Genomic DNA, 18,145 nt, shown 5'->3' with positions numbered 1-18,145 from the left:
ATAAGATTGACCTTAAGAGATAAGGTTGTCTTGAACAACAGAGCACTGGTCAACATGGTCATACATCGTCAACGAGGTCATACATGGTCATAAATGGTCATAAATGCACTCACGCATTTCCTCATTTCTGACGTAAAACCTTTCGAAAGTTTAACCCCCTGGATGCCGAGTTTTTTTTTCAGGCGCACATTTTCATAAAGTTTGAAAAGTGAACGTTGTGCGAGATTTGCGATCGCGTGGCCCAGGTTCTGCGTACGGCTATGAAACTGCACAGACATGTAGAATATTTGATTTCCTATCCGTTGGTATAAATATATTTGCGGCTACCTCAGGGGTTTGAGAAATAGACACTGCTAAAAGTTGTTCAAAACTTTTGTGTGTGTTCAAAAACAGTAAATTTCTCAGTTTTTTATCGTGCACCAATAAAAGCACTCTGCTACGATTTTTTTAATTTGGCATCTTTACGGAAAGTGTGAGCGAAGAAAATACAGCTTGATATCTGAACGACATGAGTGTATATGAAATGGATGTATGTGCTAATGCATAACGTCATACTCACAAAATCAAAAATGACCCGCAATAAATGTCAAAAATCGATTTTCTACTATGACGTCAAACGTCGACAGAGAGGTCATGCACGTATAAAGATAAGGGGGCATAACTCAGCTATGGTTTACATTAGGTCAATGTAAGTCATCAGAAAGTCATAAAATAAAATAAACTTGGCCACTCGGCCTTTCCCGCCCCCTGCAAGAAGACTTGTGCGAATGTACAACAGACCAATCATTTTGTTTTAATGGTTTGTGTGAAATTTGTTCTGTGTCTTGGGGATATCTAATTGCCACCAAGACTCATTCAGGGCAGAAACTTTATTTTGCTTTCTTGTCCTTAAGACTTCTCTACAAAGTAATCACCGAAAGATTGAATAAAGTGAAGTAAGTACTTCTGGTCCTTAACTAGATACGAATCATTGATGTTACCTAATAATTTTCAACATAATTTCTGAATAAATTCATGGCGACAACTAGAGTTTTTATATTTCGTCGCATGTCCACGATCACCTTAAGAAGAGGATACGCCCCTTGCATAAAACAACCTTAGGGCAACCTTAACTAGGACTCCAACCTTAGCAGTAATCTTAACTGAGGCTGAACTCTTCAGCACAGGAGTGATGACGGCGTCCCTAGTTACCATGTGAATTCTGCGTGTCCAATTGACTCGTTCTGTCTCTGTACACTCTCTGCTCCCTCAAACTTCTCTCAGTCTCGTTGTATAAAACAAAGGCAGACCAAACTTAGTTATCAACCTTAACTTAAGGTGGTTCGTGCAACGGAAGGCTAACTGTAATAGAGGTCTAAGGTTGTAATCTTAGAGATAAGATTGACCTTAAGAGATAAGGTTGTCTTGAACAACAGAGTACTGGTCAACATGGTCATACATCGTCAACGAGGTCATACATGGTCATAAATGGTCATAAATGCACTCACGCATTTCCTCATTTCTGACGTAAAACCTTTCGAAAGTTTAACCCCCTGGATGCCGAGTTTTTTTTTCAGGCGCACATTTTCATAAAGTTTGAAAAGTGAACGTTGTGCGAGATTTGCGATCGCGTGGCCCAGGTTCTGCGTACGGCTATGAAACTGCAAAGACATGTAGAATATTTGATTTCCTATCCGTTGGTATAAATATATTTGCGGCTACCTCAGGGGTTTGAGAAATAGACACTGCTAAAAGTTGTTCAAAACTTTTGTGTGTGTTCAAAAACAGTAAATTTCTCAGTTTTTTATCGTGCACCAATAAAAGCACTCTGCTACGATTTTTTTAATTTGGCATCTTTACGGAAAGTGTGAGCGAAGAAAATACAGCTTGATATCTGAACGACATGAGTGTATATGAAATGGATGTATGTGCTAATGCATAACGTCATACTCACAAAATCAAAAATGACCCGCAATAAATGTCAAAAATCGATTTTCTACTATGACGTCAAACGTCGACAGAGAGGTCATGCACGTATAAAGATAAGGGGGCATAACTCAGCTATGGTTTACATTAGGTCAATGTAAGTCATCAGAAAGTCATAAAATAAACTAAACTTGGCCACTCGGCCTTTCCCGCCCCCTGCAAGAAGACTTGTGCGAATGTACAACAGACCAATCATTTTGTTTTAATGGTTTGTGTGAAATTTGTTCTGTGTCTTGGGGATATCTAATTGCCACCAAGACTCATTCAGGGCAGAAACTTTATTTTGCTTTCTTGTCCTTAAGACTTCTCTACAAAGTAATCACCGAAAGATTGAATAAAGTGAAGTAAGTACTTCTGGTCCTTAACTAGACACGAATCATTGATGTTACCTAATAATTTTCAACATAATTTCTGAATAAATTCATGGCGACAACTAGAGTTTTTATATTTCGTCGCATGTCCACGATCACCTTAAGAAGAGGATACGCCCCTTGCATAAAACAACCTTAGGGCAACCTTAACTAGGACTCCAACCTTAGCAGTAATCTTAACTGAGGCTGAACTCTTCAGCACAGGAGTGATGACGGCGTCCCTAGTTACCATGTGAATTCTGCGTGTCCAATTGACTCGTTCTGTCTCTGTACACTCTCTGCTCCCTCAAACTTCTCTCAGTCTCGTTGTATAAAACAAAGGCAGACCAAACTTAGTTATCAACCTTAACTTAAGGTGGTTCGTGCAACGGAAGGCTAACTGTAATAGAGGTCTAAGGTTGTAATCTTAGAGATAAGATTGACCTTAAGAGATAAGGTTGTCTTGAACAACAGAGCACTGGTCAACATGGTCATACATCGTCAACGAGGTCATACATGGTCATAAATGGTCATAAATGCACTCACGCATTTCCTCATTTCTGACGTAAAACCTTTCGAAAGTTTAACCCCCTGGATGCCGAGTTTTTTTTTCAGGCGCACATTTTCATAAAGTTTGAAAAGTGAACGTTGTGCGAGATTTGCGATCGCGTGGCCCAGGTTCTGCGTACGGCTATGAAACTGCACAGACATGTAGAATATTTGATTTCCTATCCGTTGGTATAAATATATTTGCGGCTACCTCAGGGGTTTGAGAAATAGACACTGCTAAAAGTTGTTCAAAACTTTTGTGTGTGTTCAAAAACAGTAAATTTCTCAGTTTTTTATCGTGCACCAATAAAAGCACTCTGCTACGATTTTTTTAATTTGGCATCTTTACGGAAAGTGTGAGCGAAGAAAATACAGCTTGATATCTGAACGACATGAGTGTATATGAAATGGATGTATGTGCTAATGCATAACGTCATACTCACAAAATCAAAAATGACCCGCAATAAATGTCAAAAATCGATTTTCTACTATGACGTCAAACGTCGACAGAGAGGTCATGCACGTATAAAGATAAGGGGGCATAACTCAGCTATGGTTTACATTAGGTCAATGTAAGTCATCAGAAAGTCATAAAATAAAATAAACTTGGCCACTCGGCCTTTCCCGCCCCCTGCAAGAAGACTTGTGCGAATGTACAACAGACCAATCATTTTGTTTTAATGGTTTGTGTGAAATTTGTTCTGTGTCTTGGGGATATCTAATTGCCACCAAGACTCATTCAGGGCAGAAACTTTATTTTGCTTTCTTGTCCTTAAGACTTCTCTACAAAGTAATCACCGAAAGATTGAATAAAGTGAAGTAAGTACTTCTGGTCCTTAACTAGATACGAATCATTGATGTTACCTAATAATTTTCAACATAATTTCTGAATAAATTCATGGCGACAACTAGAGTTTTTATATTTCGTCGCATGTCCACGATCACCTTAAGAAGAGGATACGCCCCTTGCATAAAACAACCTTAGGGCAACCTTAACTAGGACTCCAACCTTAGCAGTAATCTTAACTGAGGCTGAACTCTTCAGCACAGGAGTGATGACGGCGTCCCTAGTTACCATGTGAATTCTGCGTGTCCAATTGACTCGTTCTGTCTCTGTACACTCTCTGCTCCCTCAAACTTCTCTCAGTCTCGTTGTATAAAACAAAGGCAGACCAAACTTAGTTATCAACCTTAACTTAAGGTGGTTCGTGCAACGGAAGGCTAACTGTAATAGAGGTCTAAGGTTGTAATCTTAGAGATAAGATTGACCTTAAGAGATAAGGTTGTCTTGAACAACAGAGCACTGGTCAACATGGTCATACATCGTCAACGAGGTCATACATGGTCATAAATGGTCATAAATGCACTCACGCATTTCCTCATTTCTGACGTAAAACCTTTCGAAAGTTTAACCCCCTGGATGCCGAGTTTTTTTTTCAGGCGCACATTTTCATAAAGTTTGAAAAGTGAACGTTGTGCGAGATTTGCGATCGCGTGGCCCAGGTTCTGCGTACGGCTATGAAACTGCACAGACATGTAGAATATTTGATTTCCTATCCGTTGGTATAAATATATTTGCGGCTACCTCAGGGGTGTGAGAAATAGACACTGCTAAAAGTTGTTCAAAACTTTTGTGTGTGTTCAAAAACAGTAAATTTCTCAGTTTTTTATCGTGCACCAATAAAAGCACTCTGCTACGATTTTTTTAATTTGGCATCTTTACGGAAAGTGTGAGCGAAGAAAATACAGCTTGATATCTGAACGACATGAGTGTATATGAAATGGATGTATGTGCTAATGCATAACGTCATACTCACAAAATCAAAAATGACCCGCAATAAATGTCAAAAATCGATTTTCTACTATGACGTCAAACGTCGACAGAGAGGTCATGCACGTATAAAGATAAGGGGGCATAACTCAGCTATGGTTTACATTAGGTCAATGTAAGTCATCAGAAAGTCATAAAATAAAATAAACTTGGCCACTCGGCCTTTCCCGCCCCCTGCAAGAAGACTTGTGCGAATGTACAACAGACCAATCATTTTGTTTTAATGGTTTGTGTGAAATTTGTTCTGTGTCTTGGGGATATCTAATTGCCACCAAGACTCATTCAGGGCAGAAACTTTATTTTGCTTTCTTGTCCTTAAGACTTCTCTACAAAGTAATCACCGAAAGATTGAATAAAGTGAAGTAAGTACTTCTGGTCCTTAACTAGATACGAATCATTGATGTTACCTAATAATTTTCAACATAATTTCTGAATAAATTCATGGCGACAACTAGAGTTTTTATATTTCGTCGCATGTCCACGATCACCTTAAGAAGAGGATACGCCCCTTGCATAAAACAACCTTAGGGCAACCTTAACTAGGACTCCAACCTTAGCAGTAATCTTAACTGAGGCTGAACTCTTCAGCACAGGAGTGATGACGGCGTCCCTAGTTACCGTGTGAATTCTGCGTGTCCAATTGACTCGTTCTGTCTCTGTACACTCTCTGCTCCCTCAAACTTCTCTCAGTCTCGTTGTATAAAACAAAGGCAGACCAAACTTAGTTATCAACCTTAACTTAAGGTGGTTCGTGCAACGGAAGGCTAACTGTAATAGAGGTCTAAGGTTGTAATCTTAGAGATAAGATTGACCTTAAGAGATAAGGTTGTCTTGAACAACAGAGCACTGGTCAACATGGTCATACATGGTCATAAATGGTCATAAATGCACTCACGCATTTCCTCATTTCTGACGTAAAACCTTTCGAAAGTTTAACCCCCTGGATGCCGAGTTTTTTTTTCAGGCGCACATTTTCATAAAGTTTGAAAAGTGAACGTTGTGCGAGATTTGCGATCGCGTGGCCCAGGTTCTGCGTACGGCTATGAAACTGCACAGACATGTAGAATATTTGATTTCCTATCCGTTGGTATAAATATATTTGCGGCTACCTCAGGGGTTTGAGAAATAGACACTGCTAAAAGTTGTTCAAAACTTTTGTGTGTGTTCAAAAACAGTAAATTTCTCAGTTTTTTATCGTGCACCAATAAAAGCACTCTGCTACGATTTTTTTAATTTGGCATCTTTACGGAAAGTGTGAGCGAAGAAAATACAGCTTGATATCTGAACGACATGAGTGTATATGAAATGGATGTATGTGCTAATGCATAACGTCATACTCACAAAATCAAAAATGACCCGCAATAAATGTCAAAAATCGATTTTCTACTATGACGTCAAACGTCGACAGAGAGGTCATGCACGTATAAAGATAAGGGGGCATAACTCAGCTATGGTTTACATTAGGTCAATGTAAGTCATCAGAAAGTCATAAAATAAACTAAACTTGGCCACTCGGCCTTTCCCGCCCCCTGCAAGAAGACTTGTGCGAATGTACAACAGACCAATCATTTTGTTTTAATGGTTTGTGTGAAATTTGTTCTGTGTCTTGGGGATATCTAATTGCCACCAAGACTCATTCAGGGCAGAAACTTTATTTTGCTTTCTTGTCCTTAAGACTTCTCTACAAAGTAATCACCGAAAGATTGAATAAAGTGAAGTAAGTACTTCTGGTCCTTAACTAGATACGAATCATTGATGTTACCTAATAATTTTCAACATAATTTCTGAATAAATTCATGGCGACAACTAGAGTTTTTATATTTCGTCGCATGTCCACGATCACCTTAAGAAGAGGATACGCCCCTTGCATAAAACAACCTTAGGGCAACCTTAACTAGGACTCCAACCTTAGCAGTAATCTTAACTGAGGCTGAACTCTTCAGCACAGGAGTGATGACGGCGTCCCTAGTTACCATGTGAATTCTGCGTGTCCAATTGACTCGTTCTGTCTCTGTACACTCTCTGCTCCCTCAAACTTCTCTCAGTCTCGTTGTATAAAACAAAGGCAGACCAAACTTAGTTATCAACCTTAACTTAAGGTGGTTCGTGCAACGGAAGGCTAACTGTAATAGAGGTCTAAGGTTGTAATCTTAGAGATAAGATTGACCTTAAGAGATAAGGTTGTCTTGAACAACAGAGCACTGGTCAACATGGTCATACATCGTCAACGAGGTCATACATGGTCATAAATGGTCATAAATGCACTCACGCATTTCCTCATTTCTGACGTAAAACCTTTCGAAAGTTTAACCCCCTGGATGCCGAGTTTTTTTTTCAGGCGCACATTTTCATAAAGTTTGAAAAGTGAACGTTGTGCGAGATTTGCGATCGCGTGGCCCAGGTTCTGCGTACGGCTATGAAACTGCAAAGACATGTAGAATATTTGATTTCCTATCCGTTGGTATAAATATATTTGCGGCTACCTCAGGGGTTTGAGAAATAGACACTGCTAAAAGTTGTTCAAAACTTTTGTGTGTGTTCAAAAACAGTAAATTTCTCAGTTTTTTATCGTGCACCAATAAAAGCACTCTGCTACGATTTTTTTAATTTGGCATCTTTACGGAAAGTGTGAGCGAAGAAAATACAGCTTGATATCTGAACGACATGAGTGTATATGAAATGGATGTATGTGCTAATGCATAACGTCATACTCACAAAATCAAAAATGACCCGCAATAAATGTCAAAAATCGATTTTCTACTATGACGTCAAACGTCGACAGAGAGGTCATGCACGTATAAAGATAAGGGGGCATAACTCAGCTATGGTTTACATTAGGTCAATGTAAGTCATCAGAAAGTCATAAAATAAAATAAACTTGGCCACTCGGCCTTTCCCGCCCCCTGCAAGAAGACTTGTGCGAATGTACAACAGACCAATCATTTTGTTTTAATGGTTTGTGTGAAATTTGTTCTGTGTCTTGGGGATATCTAATTGCCACCAAGACTCATTCAGGGCAGAAACTTTATTTTGCTTTCTTGTCCTTAAGACTTCTCTACAAAGTAATCACCGAAAGATTGAATAAAGTGAAGTAAGTACTTCTGGTCCTTAACTAGATACGAATCATTGATGTTACCTAATAATTTTCAACATAATTTCTGAATAAATTCATGGCGACAACTAGAGTTTTTATATTTCGTCGCATGTCCACGATCACCTTAAGAAGAGGATACGCCCCTTGCATAAAACAACCTTAGGGCAACCTTAACTAGGACTCCAACCTTAGCAGTAATCTTAACTGAGGCTGAACTCTTCAGCACAGGAGTGATGACGGCGTCCCTAGTTACCATGTGAATTCTGCGTGTCCAATTGACTCGTTCTGTCTCTGTACACTCTCTGCTCCCTCAAACTTCTCTCAGTCTCGTTGTATAAAACAAAGGCAGACCAAACTTAGTTATCAACCTTAACTTAAGGTGGTTCGTGCAACGGAAGGCTAACTGTAATAGAGGTCTAAGGTTGTAATCTTAGAGATAAGATTGACCTTAAGAGATAAGGTTGTCTTGAACAACAGAGCACTGGTCAACATGGTCATACATCGTCAACGAGGTCATACATGGTCATAAATGGTCATAAATGCACTCACGCATTTCCTCATTTCTGACGTAAAACCTTTCGAAAGTTTAACCCCCTGGATGCCGAGTTTTTTTTTCAGGCGCACATTTTCATAAAGTTTGAAAAGTGAACGTTGTGCGAGATTTGCGATCGCGTGGCCCAGGTTCTGCGTACGGCTATGAAACTGCACAGACATGTAGAATATTTGATTTCCTATCCGTTGGTATAAATATATTTGCGGCTACCTCAGGGGTTTGAGAAATAGACACTGCTAAAAGTTGTTCAAAACTTTTGTGTGTGTTCAAAAACAGTAAATTTCTCAGTTTTTTATCGTGCACCAATAAAAGCACTCTGCTACGATTTTTTTAATTTGGCATCTTTACGGAAAGTGTGAGCGAAGAAAATACAGCTTGATATCTGAACGACATGAGTGTATATGAAATGGATGTATGTGCTAATGCATAACGTCATACTCACAAAATCAAAAATGACCCGCAATAAATGTCAAAAATCGATTTTCTACTATGACGTCAAACGTCGACAGAGAGGTCATGCACGTATAAAGATAAGGGGGCATAACTCAGCTATGGTTTACATTAGGTCAATGTAAGTCATCAGAAAGTCATAAAATAAAATAAACTTGGCCACTCGGCCTTTCCCGCCCCCTGCAAGAAGACTTGTGCGAATGTACAACAGACCAATCATTTTGTTTTAATGGTTTGTGTGAAATTTGTTCTGTGTCTTGGGGATATCTAATTGCCACCAAGACTCATTCAGGGCAGAAACTTTATTTTGCTTTCTTGTCCTTAAGACTTCTCTACAAAGTAATCACCGAAAGATTGAATAAAGTGAAGTAAGTACTTCTGGTCCTTAACTAGATACGAATCATTGATGTTACCTAATAATTTTCAACATAATTTCTGAATAAATTCATGGCGACAACTAGAGTTTTTATATTTCGTCGCATGTCCACGATCACCTTAAGAAGAGGATACGCCCCTTGCATAAAACAACCTTAGGGCAACCTTAACTAGGACTCCAACCTTAGCAGTAATCTTAACTGAGGCTGAACTCTTCAGCACAGGAGTGATGACGGCGTCCCTAGTTACCATGTGAATTCTGCGTGTCCAATTGACTCGTTCTGTCTCTGTACACTCTCTGCTCCCTCAAACTTCTCTCAGTCTCGTTGTATAAAACAAAGGCAGACCAAACTTAGTTATCAACCTTAACTTAAGGTGGTTCGTGCAACGGAAGGCTAACTGTAATAGAGGTCTAAGGTTGTAATCTTAGAGATAAGATTGACCTTAAGAGATAAGGTTGTCTTGAACAACAGAGCACTGGTCAACATGGTCATACATCGTCAACGAGGTCATACATGGTCATAAATGGTCATAAATGCACTCACGCATTTCCTCATTTCTGACGTAAAACCTTTCGAAAGTTTAACCCCCTGGATGCCGAGTTTTTTTTTCAGGCGCACATTTTCATAAAGTTTGAAAAGTGAACGTTGTGCGAGATTTGCGATCGCGTGGCCCAGGTTCTGCGTACGGCTATGAAACTGCACAGACATGTAGAATATTTGATTTCCTATCCGTTGGTATAAATATATTTGCGGCTACCTCAGGGGTTTGAGAAATAGACACTGCTAAAAGTTGTTCAAAACTTTTGTGTGTGTTCAAAAACAGTAAATTTCTCAGTTTTTTATCGACAGAGACAAATCAAAAATGACCCGCAATAAATGTCAAAAATCGATTTTCTACTATGACGTCAAACGTCGACAGAGAGGTCATGCACGTATAAAGATAAGGGGGCATAACTCAGCTATGGTTTACATTAGGTCAATGTAACTCCGATCACATGGAGAGAATTTGCTGTGGATATGGACAGTATTTTTTCGTGATGTTTTGTTCACAGTGAACCAAACTATTCCAATACAAATTTCCCCAATGTGAGATGATACCTTTTGGTAGTTTCACAATTTGTAAGAAAAGATGCAAGTGTACTACATCAAAAATCAGGCAATAGCGATTTGGATGTCCCTATCCGATACATATTTTAGTTCTTAGATTCCCATATTCTCCTGTTTGTGTAGATGTATTTTTATTAATTTTCCATCATTATTAACGGAGTAACAGCCACATTTTCAAACGTAATGAAATAACTGAAAATAATGCGACATTTTTAGTTGACGTCACAGCATGTTTTGTGCATTTTGTGACGTCGGAAAAAGACTACTCTGGTTGCTGATTAGTATATATCTAACCTAATTTCCATTCAATGTGTAAAACATATAGGCTTCTGTGTCAGAATTCAACACTTTTTAGCCAAAATATAAAATGAATGGTTTTATCACTGAAATAGTGTCCTGAATATATCAACAATTACACGGTTTTACTACATATCTTATTGTGAGAAACACGCGCACCTGCCTAGCATCAATTTAGCTTAAATTAAAATTTCACAACACCTGAATATTCATTGAGTATTCATTTAGGAAAAAGACTTTTCTTCTCATGGTTATGAAACCAATTCCCTTCATAAGTATGCAATGAAAGGTACAAAGAGATCGCTTTTTCAGTAAAGAAGTATTAGAAAATGGACGTAATGCTTGTCGAAATTAAAACTTGACCTGATGTGTATATTTTTAACAATTTCCGTATAAATATTGTTTGAGTTAGACATTCTGCCATCAGATATATTTTAATCGCATTTGAATTGACTTTATTATCGAAAAACAATGATAATGAATCATGAAACGTTTTGACAAAGTCGCACCTGGTCAATTAATATTCATAATAGTTTTGTCTATAAAAACGAGACAAACCAATACAATGAACAAGACAATTCCTTTAATCACTAGTATGTGTGCCCCTACATTTGATAAAATGTACAAATCATTTTCATTAATATTATCCGTTTTACTTCTAAGTTGGAATTAAATCGCTGTTTATTAACCTGTTCATATGTAACTGCAATATTTGTCCCAACGTATTGAATATTGCACATCACGTGAACTAAAGCACATGTTGCAGTAATGGCTACGTGTGATCTTCCAACACTTGTGTAGAGGCTTAAAATGTGGTATAATACACTTACTGAGTCAATTTCCCATGTAGATATTATTCAAACAATCAAAAGCTTTCAAAGAATAAAAACGGATACCTTATATCCACACATGATATGGTGTTGAACATGGATATATGTAGATACTGAAATCAGTTTCATGAAAAAATATCTGAACGATGCGCAAAATATACATCACAATACTATAAGTGCAGTCGGAATGGTATGGGCATTGTGTTTACTCTTGTTCAACCGACCTTCACCTCAAAGAAATTGCCTAATATGTGCAACAATGTTGACGTATGACATCACTACCGATGACCGATTTCTTTCAAAATGGCGGCTTCGCTGAGAAGGGTACACGGGATTTTGCGACGACTTTTTGCTTGATTCGGGGGATCTTTTGTATATAAATGTGAGATGTAAGTAATCAGAATTATTCTGACTATTTGTGTATTGTGATATGTTCTTATCGTTTACATTGTAAATGACGGAACAAGCCAGAAATGCCGATAAGTACCGTTGTCGTTCTGCGTGATTTTGCGTCAGTCATGGCGTCACGCTGCACTGAAAGTTTGACAGTTTCTTATGAATTACCAAATTATTTCATGGTATCTATTTTCAATTTGCTATTTTTTGCCACGATGCTCTTCCCCTGAATATACTAAGCGTATTGAGCCATTGTAAGCAATGTTTAGAGGGCTGGATGTTGGGAAATTTCCGAAAATGCTACGCAGTGTAAAATTGGAATTTTTCTTTGTTTACATTTCAGTCAAGCGCTGTCTTTCGAGCACAGCGTTCGTTTTCATACTAAATATATTTCGTTTCGTTTTGTCTAGACAGTTGGTATTGGTGACAAAGACCATTTGTAATTTGATTCTAAGATATATGGGGAATTCAATGATGCATTTGTCGCAGCTAACTATGAAGTATACGTGATGTAATGGGCTTCTCAATACCGGCCTTCTCGAAACGTGATTTTGTAAACACTATCCAATATGGCGGAAAGCGCACTTCGGCGTTCGTGTAAGTGTATTTTCGAAAACATCCCAACCGATTCTGGGTACATCGGTGACGTTTCAGAATTATCATTCCTGGTTACATGAAAACTTGATATCAGTGATCATTAATAAGCTATTTTTGAAATTCATTACTCCCAGTAATTATCCGATTTTCACATTTCAAAACATACTGCAAATAACGCTGTTAATCTCGATTTTGTACAGTTTGAAAAATGGCGACATTTACGAAGAAGCCTATTTTGAAAGGCGATTTTCAGCACTTTAGCTTGGTCTGAGATGATAGTGGATGGTATTAATAAACTGGGAATTTTCCGCAGAATTCAAAACTGTGAAGTATTTATATATGCGTGGTATATTTAGAATTTTATTGGACTTCCAAGTGAGGTATGTAGAGGAAGGACATATATGTCCCTGTGGCATCCAGGGGGTTGGAATGTGGTAATCCTCATCCGAAACCTGGTAAGGAGCGGCGTAGCCTACCGGTTACAACTTCCGGTCGTCGTCCGACGATCCGAGTTCGTTTCCCAGCATGGGTACAATGTGTGAAGCCGATTCTGGTGTCCCCAGTATTGTTGGAATATTGCTAAATGAAGCGTAAAACTACAATCCCGAGGTAAGGCAAACAACTGGAATGTTGCAGTCGTCTTTCTTTCAAGTCTTTAAAGTCTTGAGGTTTCCCCGCTATCGTATTGGAAGAAGGGATCAGGTAGATCACCTCATTTTACCTCATGAGCCGTATGTTGTATCGAAAAAATGTGATTCCAGTGAACTCAAGTAAACTACTTCTTTTTTCTTGATATTCACTTCGCTTTTTAAGCGTGTAGGTGGACACGGGTTAAGATATCAAACACTTAACTGCAATCATGTAGGGCATGCTATAATTTTGATAGTTTATTGTGGATATTGATTTGATGTTACTACTAGCTAGCTTGGATTACCTGCCGTTTTAGTAGTTTCACGTGAGCAGAGTGCATAATCTATTAGGAGTTAGTTTTAGTTTAGCTTTAGTTTTCACACTGATAATATTTACATCAGTCTTTTCCATTTATATACGTTCGGTTGGTGAACTACCTGTTAGTTAGTGGGGACTGGCTATTGCATATGCTGGCTTTAGATCTTGAACTGATACGCACGTCTACCTGTAATTTTTGTTTAGGAATGAAATGAGTTATTCATTCATGGTAATTATAGCTACATCATGAAATTATCTTAAACATGTTTTCCTTTATACGACAGAGGAAAACAAAGCTGCGTTTAGTCTCCAGTCTGCTTTTTGCTTCGTTGAATGACGTCCCGGTGTACGCTGACGCGTATAGTGATTTACCTTCAATTCAGCAGTACATACTGAACCCCATTGAACCTTGGATGTGTATAATGTCCCTGACCGCAAGTGTTGTTAATTCTCCACCGTTAAACCTCACAACCGCTCTCTCTCTCTCTCTCCCTCTCTCTCTCCCTCTCTGTGTGTGTCTGTCTCTGTGTCTCTCTCTGTCTCTCTCTATGTCTTCTTCCTGTCTCTCTCTCTGTCTCTCTGTGTCTCTGTCTCGCTCTCTATATCTTTCTGTCTCTCTATCTCTCTCGGTACCTCTCTCTCTGTCTCTCTCTGTCTCTCTCTCACTCACTCGTGTATATACTGTAGGTATACTTGTAAAAGCTTACCAGCTATAGTTCCAAAATGAAGAGTGGTAATTGCCCCGACAACGACGACAGGTAACATTTTCCTGACAGAAGCCATCTCAGTCCGTCTTGTCACCTGCTTTCCGGACACGTTCGTAGCATTTCGTGTCAGCCCGTGAAAAGCCGAAAGTCTGTTTCCTGCTACGGAAGGTGACGAATGGGGACGAACAATGTTGTATACTTGTTTTGAGAGAAAGATATACCACAAGAATCAGCACTACATATGTCAGATTATGTTGTATGAGGTTCAAATTATCGGACTGAGGAAGTAAACATGACAAGGTAAACATGACACTGCACGTTTCAGGTGACAGAATATAAATCAATGCACCAGGAAAAATACGTGTGTACGTGCATACTTGTATTTAGTTACGTTCCATTGGAGCTTGTCGGCTCCTGATTTGGTCAAAGAGAGGAACTAAATAAAAAGCTTTCAGAAAGTTTGAATTAGATAAGGCAGGCAATTGAAAGCTAAAACGTTGACTTCTGCAGTAATAACAAAAGCACCACATTTTGCCTAGAGACCTAGAACACTGTTAACATATGATTACACAATGTAATTTAGAAAGTGGTCACATGTCATATTTGGGACTTCCATTTTCTTAGTAAAGTACAAATCCTAGTATTTTCATGGCTGAGGCTGACTTTGTGTGCTGGCGATTAGGCGCCTGACTCTGAGGGTCCGAGTTCGAATCCCGGATGGGATTAAACCATAAAAGTACTAGAATTTGTACTTGAAATCCCAAATATGACATACTTTGCTCTGTTTACCTATGTTGAACATATACATTTGACGGATGTCAATCAAATAAAAGTCTCTATATCCAATAGTCACTAATATAGGGTTTCACGCCGCGATTACCAAGGTTCAAGCAAAGTCACAGTGAGTGAGTTAGTGAGTTTAGTTTTACGCCGCACTCAACAACATTCCACCCATATGGCGGCGGTCTGTAAATAACCAAGTTTGGACTAGACAATCCAGTGATCAACAACAGAAGCATCGATCTGCGCAAATGGAAACCGATGACATGTGTCAACCAAGTCAACGAGCCTGACCACTCGATCCCGTTAGTCACCTCTTACGACAAGCATAGTCGCCTAGCAATGTCACAGCTTCACAGAAATACCAGAAATCTCTCTCACAAATACAATCCATTTTGCGGAATCGGACCTGGGTCTTCAGCGTGACGATCGAACGCTTTAGTCACAATCCTTCAAGTCCTTCGCCCCTGTTTGGGCAGATTATGCAGCACAGAGCAGTAGTCCACCTTCTCTCACTCTTTTGCGTAAAATGTTGATTAGGAGATTTTAGTAAAATATTGCTGAATCCAAGGTACTATAAATCCATGTCCTGCAGGGATAGTCGGTAGCCTTGTAGTTAAAGCGTTCGCTCGTCACGACGAAGACCCGAGTTCGATTCCCCATATGGATACAATGTGTGAAGCCCATTTATGGCGTCCACCGTCGTGATATGTATGACATACTGCTAAAATGTGCATACGTTCACTACACGGGCTGCTTTTAACTGTAACTGTTTTAAGGAGTTAGTTTGTTCAGCTGTTCATCCATCCCAGAATTCACACGCATATTCAAAACGAGGAAGAATGAAAACAATGTAGATCTTATTATGTGCTGTTCTTTTCAACAAAAACTTTCAACTGTAAGTATCTCATGGATTTTATCATTTTGGAGGTTTCTATAAAATATCATTTTTGAGACAGGACCAGCCTCCATTTGAAGAAATTGTTACAACAAGATATTCATAAAAAGGTGCACCTTTACTGTTACAGCCGTCAAGATGTAAATTTTTAGCTTGTCACTAGCTCTGGTCGAGAACAATACAGCTTCTGTCTTATCTAGGTTGTAGAATCTGGTAATAGTTGATGTACAGTAGAATGACCTCGCTGAAAACAAGCCTGGTTTTGTACGACAATGTGTCATTGCTGACTACCCTAAAAGTGCCCCATCACTAATAAGTGACGAGAAATACAAGTTTTGTAAGTAATTTTCATTTGCATAACTGAAATATACTATCTTTGCCGACCTACGTTAACAACCAGAGAAAAGACCGGGTGTCCCGAGGTAGTTTATTCACATATGGGAATTACACGTTCTTTGCGAACATGATTGCCTCATGATGCACTCCGTAAATAATTGTTGCGCCTGGTTATAGGAACCATCTATAGGGTCTGATTATAGGAAGTGCAGTAACTTCGCGGATCGTTGCAAATTGTTTTAGATTAAAAGTTTGACTTGTAAGTAATTTCAATTTTTTTTATTTTTGACACTCAGAAAATCGTAGTATTGCTATATACTACCGTAATGCCGTAATTAGAAAGTAAAACCATATCAGTTACGGAGAATTAGTAAGGGTAGGCACCGCTGATGTGTTATCAAGAGAGTGGTTATATACATGTTTAGAAACAGTCCTTTAAAATACTTTACCAAAACAACTTATATCGGCCTGTAATTGGATACAGTTAAATTTTCACCTTTCTTAAAAAGCGACATGACATGGGTCCTTTTCCAAACATTTGGGAAAGTACCCGATCGAAGAGAAAGACTAAATAAGAAAATTAGATATTGTTTATAGAGTTAACAGTTTTCTTCAACACTTGATGACTAATTTTGTCTGGTCCGATTGTTTTCTTAGAAGGAATTGCATTAATGATATCAGAAAATTCTCTCACTGTTATAGTTATCATATCAACTGGTGCATCAGTTGTTTGACAAAACTTTGGAAGTTTTATGTATTCATTATTAAGGTTTGAAACGGATTGAAAATATTCATTGAGCTTGTCAGTTTTACCCAAATCAGGAAAAAAACACTTGAGTGTTCATCGTAACTGTTCTCTTTTAAACCTGGAATAGTGGAGCTAGAACCGGAAGATTTTACAATGTAACGTGAACCTTTCCAATAAGAAGATTCGTTTTCTGCATACAATCTGCATAGTTCATCCAAGTTTGAGCAATTATTTTCTTTGCATAAGTTTTCATGTCATTTACCTTGTTACGTTACTTACTATATTTTGTAAAGTCAACATCCTTCAGGTTTCTTTTACTTAATCTATCGCTTTTCCTGCTTTCTCTTCTCAGCTTTGAATTATACCAGAGTCTAATGGCGACAGCGTTTGGTGGGATGCACTGCTTTGTGATAAAACTAACATGGGAGATTCACTCGCTCAATGTCACGGCTATTCACCCTTGTCCGAAAAGCAGCTAAGAAATCAGTTCCGGTGTCAGATGGTTCGGTGGTTAGTGGGGTAATTAGTTCGGCAGTTCGTTAGGCAGGTAGTTCGGTAGTTAGCTAGGTGGTCAGGTGAGTAGGTAGTTCGGCAGGTAGGTAGTCAGATAGATAGGTAGTCAGGTGTGTAGGTAGACAGACAGGTGAGTAGGTAGGTAGACAGGTGAGAAGGGAGGTAGGTAGGTAGGTAGGTAGTCAGGTAGATAGGTAGTCAGTAAAATAGGTAGTCAGGTAGGTAGGTAGGTAGTCAGGTAGATAGGTAGACAGGTTAGTAGGTAGGTGGTCAGGTAGGTAGATAGGTGGATAGTCAGATGAGTACTCAGTCTGGTTGGTAGTCAGATAGTCACGTAGGCAGGTAAGCACCTGGGTAGGTAGGTACATACGTAGGTACGTGGGTGGGTAGATAAATAGGTAGTCAGATCGGTAGATAGTCAGGTAGGTAGATAGATAGGTACATAGGTAGGTAGTCAGGTAGATAGGCAGGTAGTCAGGTAGTTAGTCAGGAAGGTAGGTAGGTAGTCAGGTAGGTAGGTAGTCAGGTAGATAGTCAGGTAGGTAGGGAGTCAGGTAGGTAATCAGGTAGGTAGCCAGATAGGTATGTAGTCAGGTAGGTAGGTAGGTAGGTAGGCAGTCAGGTAGGTAGGTAGGTAGGTAGGTAGGCAGTCAGGGTGGGGGGGTCTGCAATGTCCCAGTTTTTGGACGAGAACTAATCGATTGTCAACCATACAAGCAATCCAGTGTTGGAATTCAGGAATATCCATCTTGTTAACCAAGCCAGGGCAAAACATAACTACTGAGGCATCTAAAAACATCCCGTTCACCATGGGATATT

General features: G+C 39.0%; 1 protein-coding gene across 1 annotated transcript in view; it reads right to left on the bottom strand.

Annotated features, from left to right (window-relative positions):
• LOC137296483 (uncharacterized) overlaps positions 1–14,331 on the bottom strand; it is a 34,436-nt gene extending 20,105 nt beyond the window's left edge. Inside the window, exon 1 of the mRNA XM_067828272.1 lies at positions 14,052–14,331. Within this exon, the coding sequence (XP_067684373.1) occupies positions 14,052–14,127 (76 nt within the window). The 5' untranslated portion in view covers positions 14,128–14,331. The remainder of the gene's footprint in view (positions 1–14,051) is intronic.
• Between the last annotated feature and the right edge of the window lie 3,814 nt (positions 14,332–18,145).

Source organism: Haliotis asinina, chromosome 9 (genome assembly GCF_037392515.1).
Source record: "Haliotis asinina isolate JCU_RB_2024 chromosome 9, JCU_Hal_asi_v2, whole genome shotgun sequence".
In the NCBI taxonomy this organism is placed as follows: Eukaryota; Metazoa; Mollusca; class Gastropoda; order Lepetellida; family Haliotidae; genus Haliotis; species Haliotis asinina.
The sequence above is the reverse complement of the archived record's forward strand: the minus strand, read 5'-3'. Positions and strand labels throughout refer to the sequence as shown.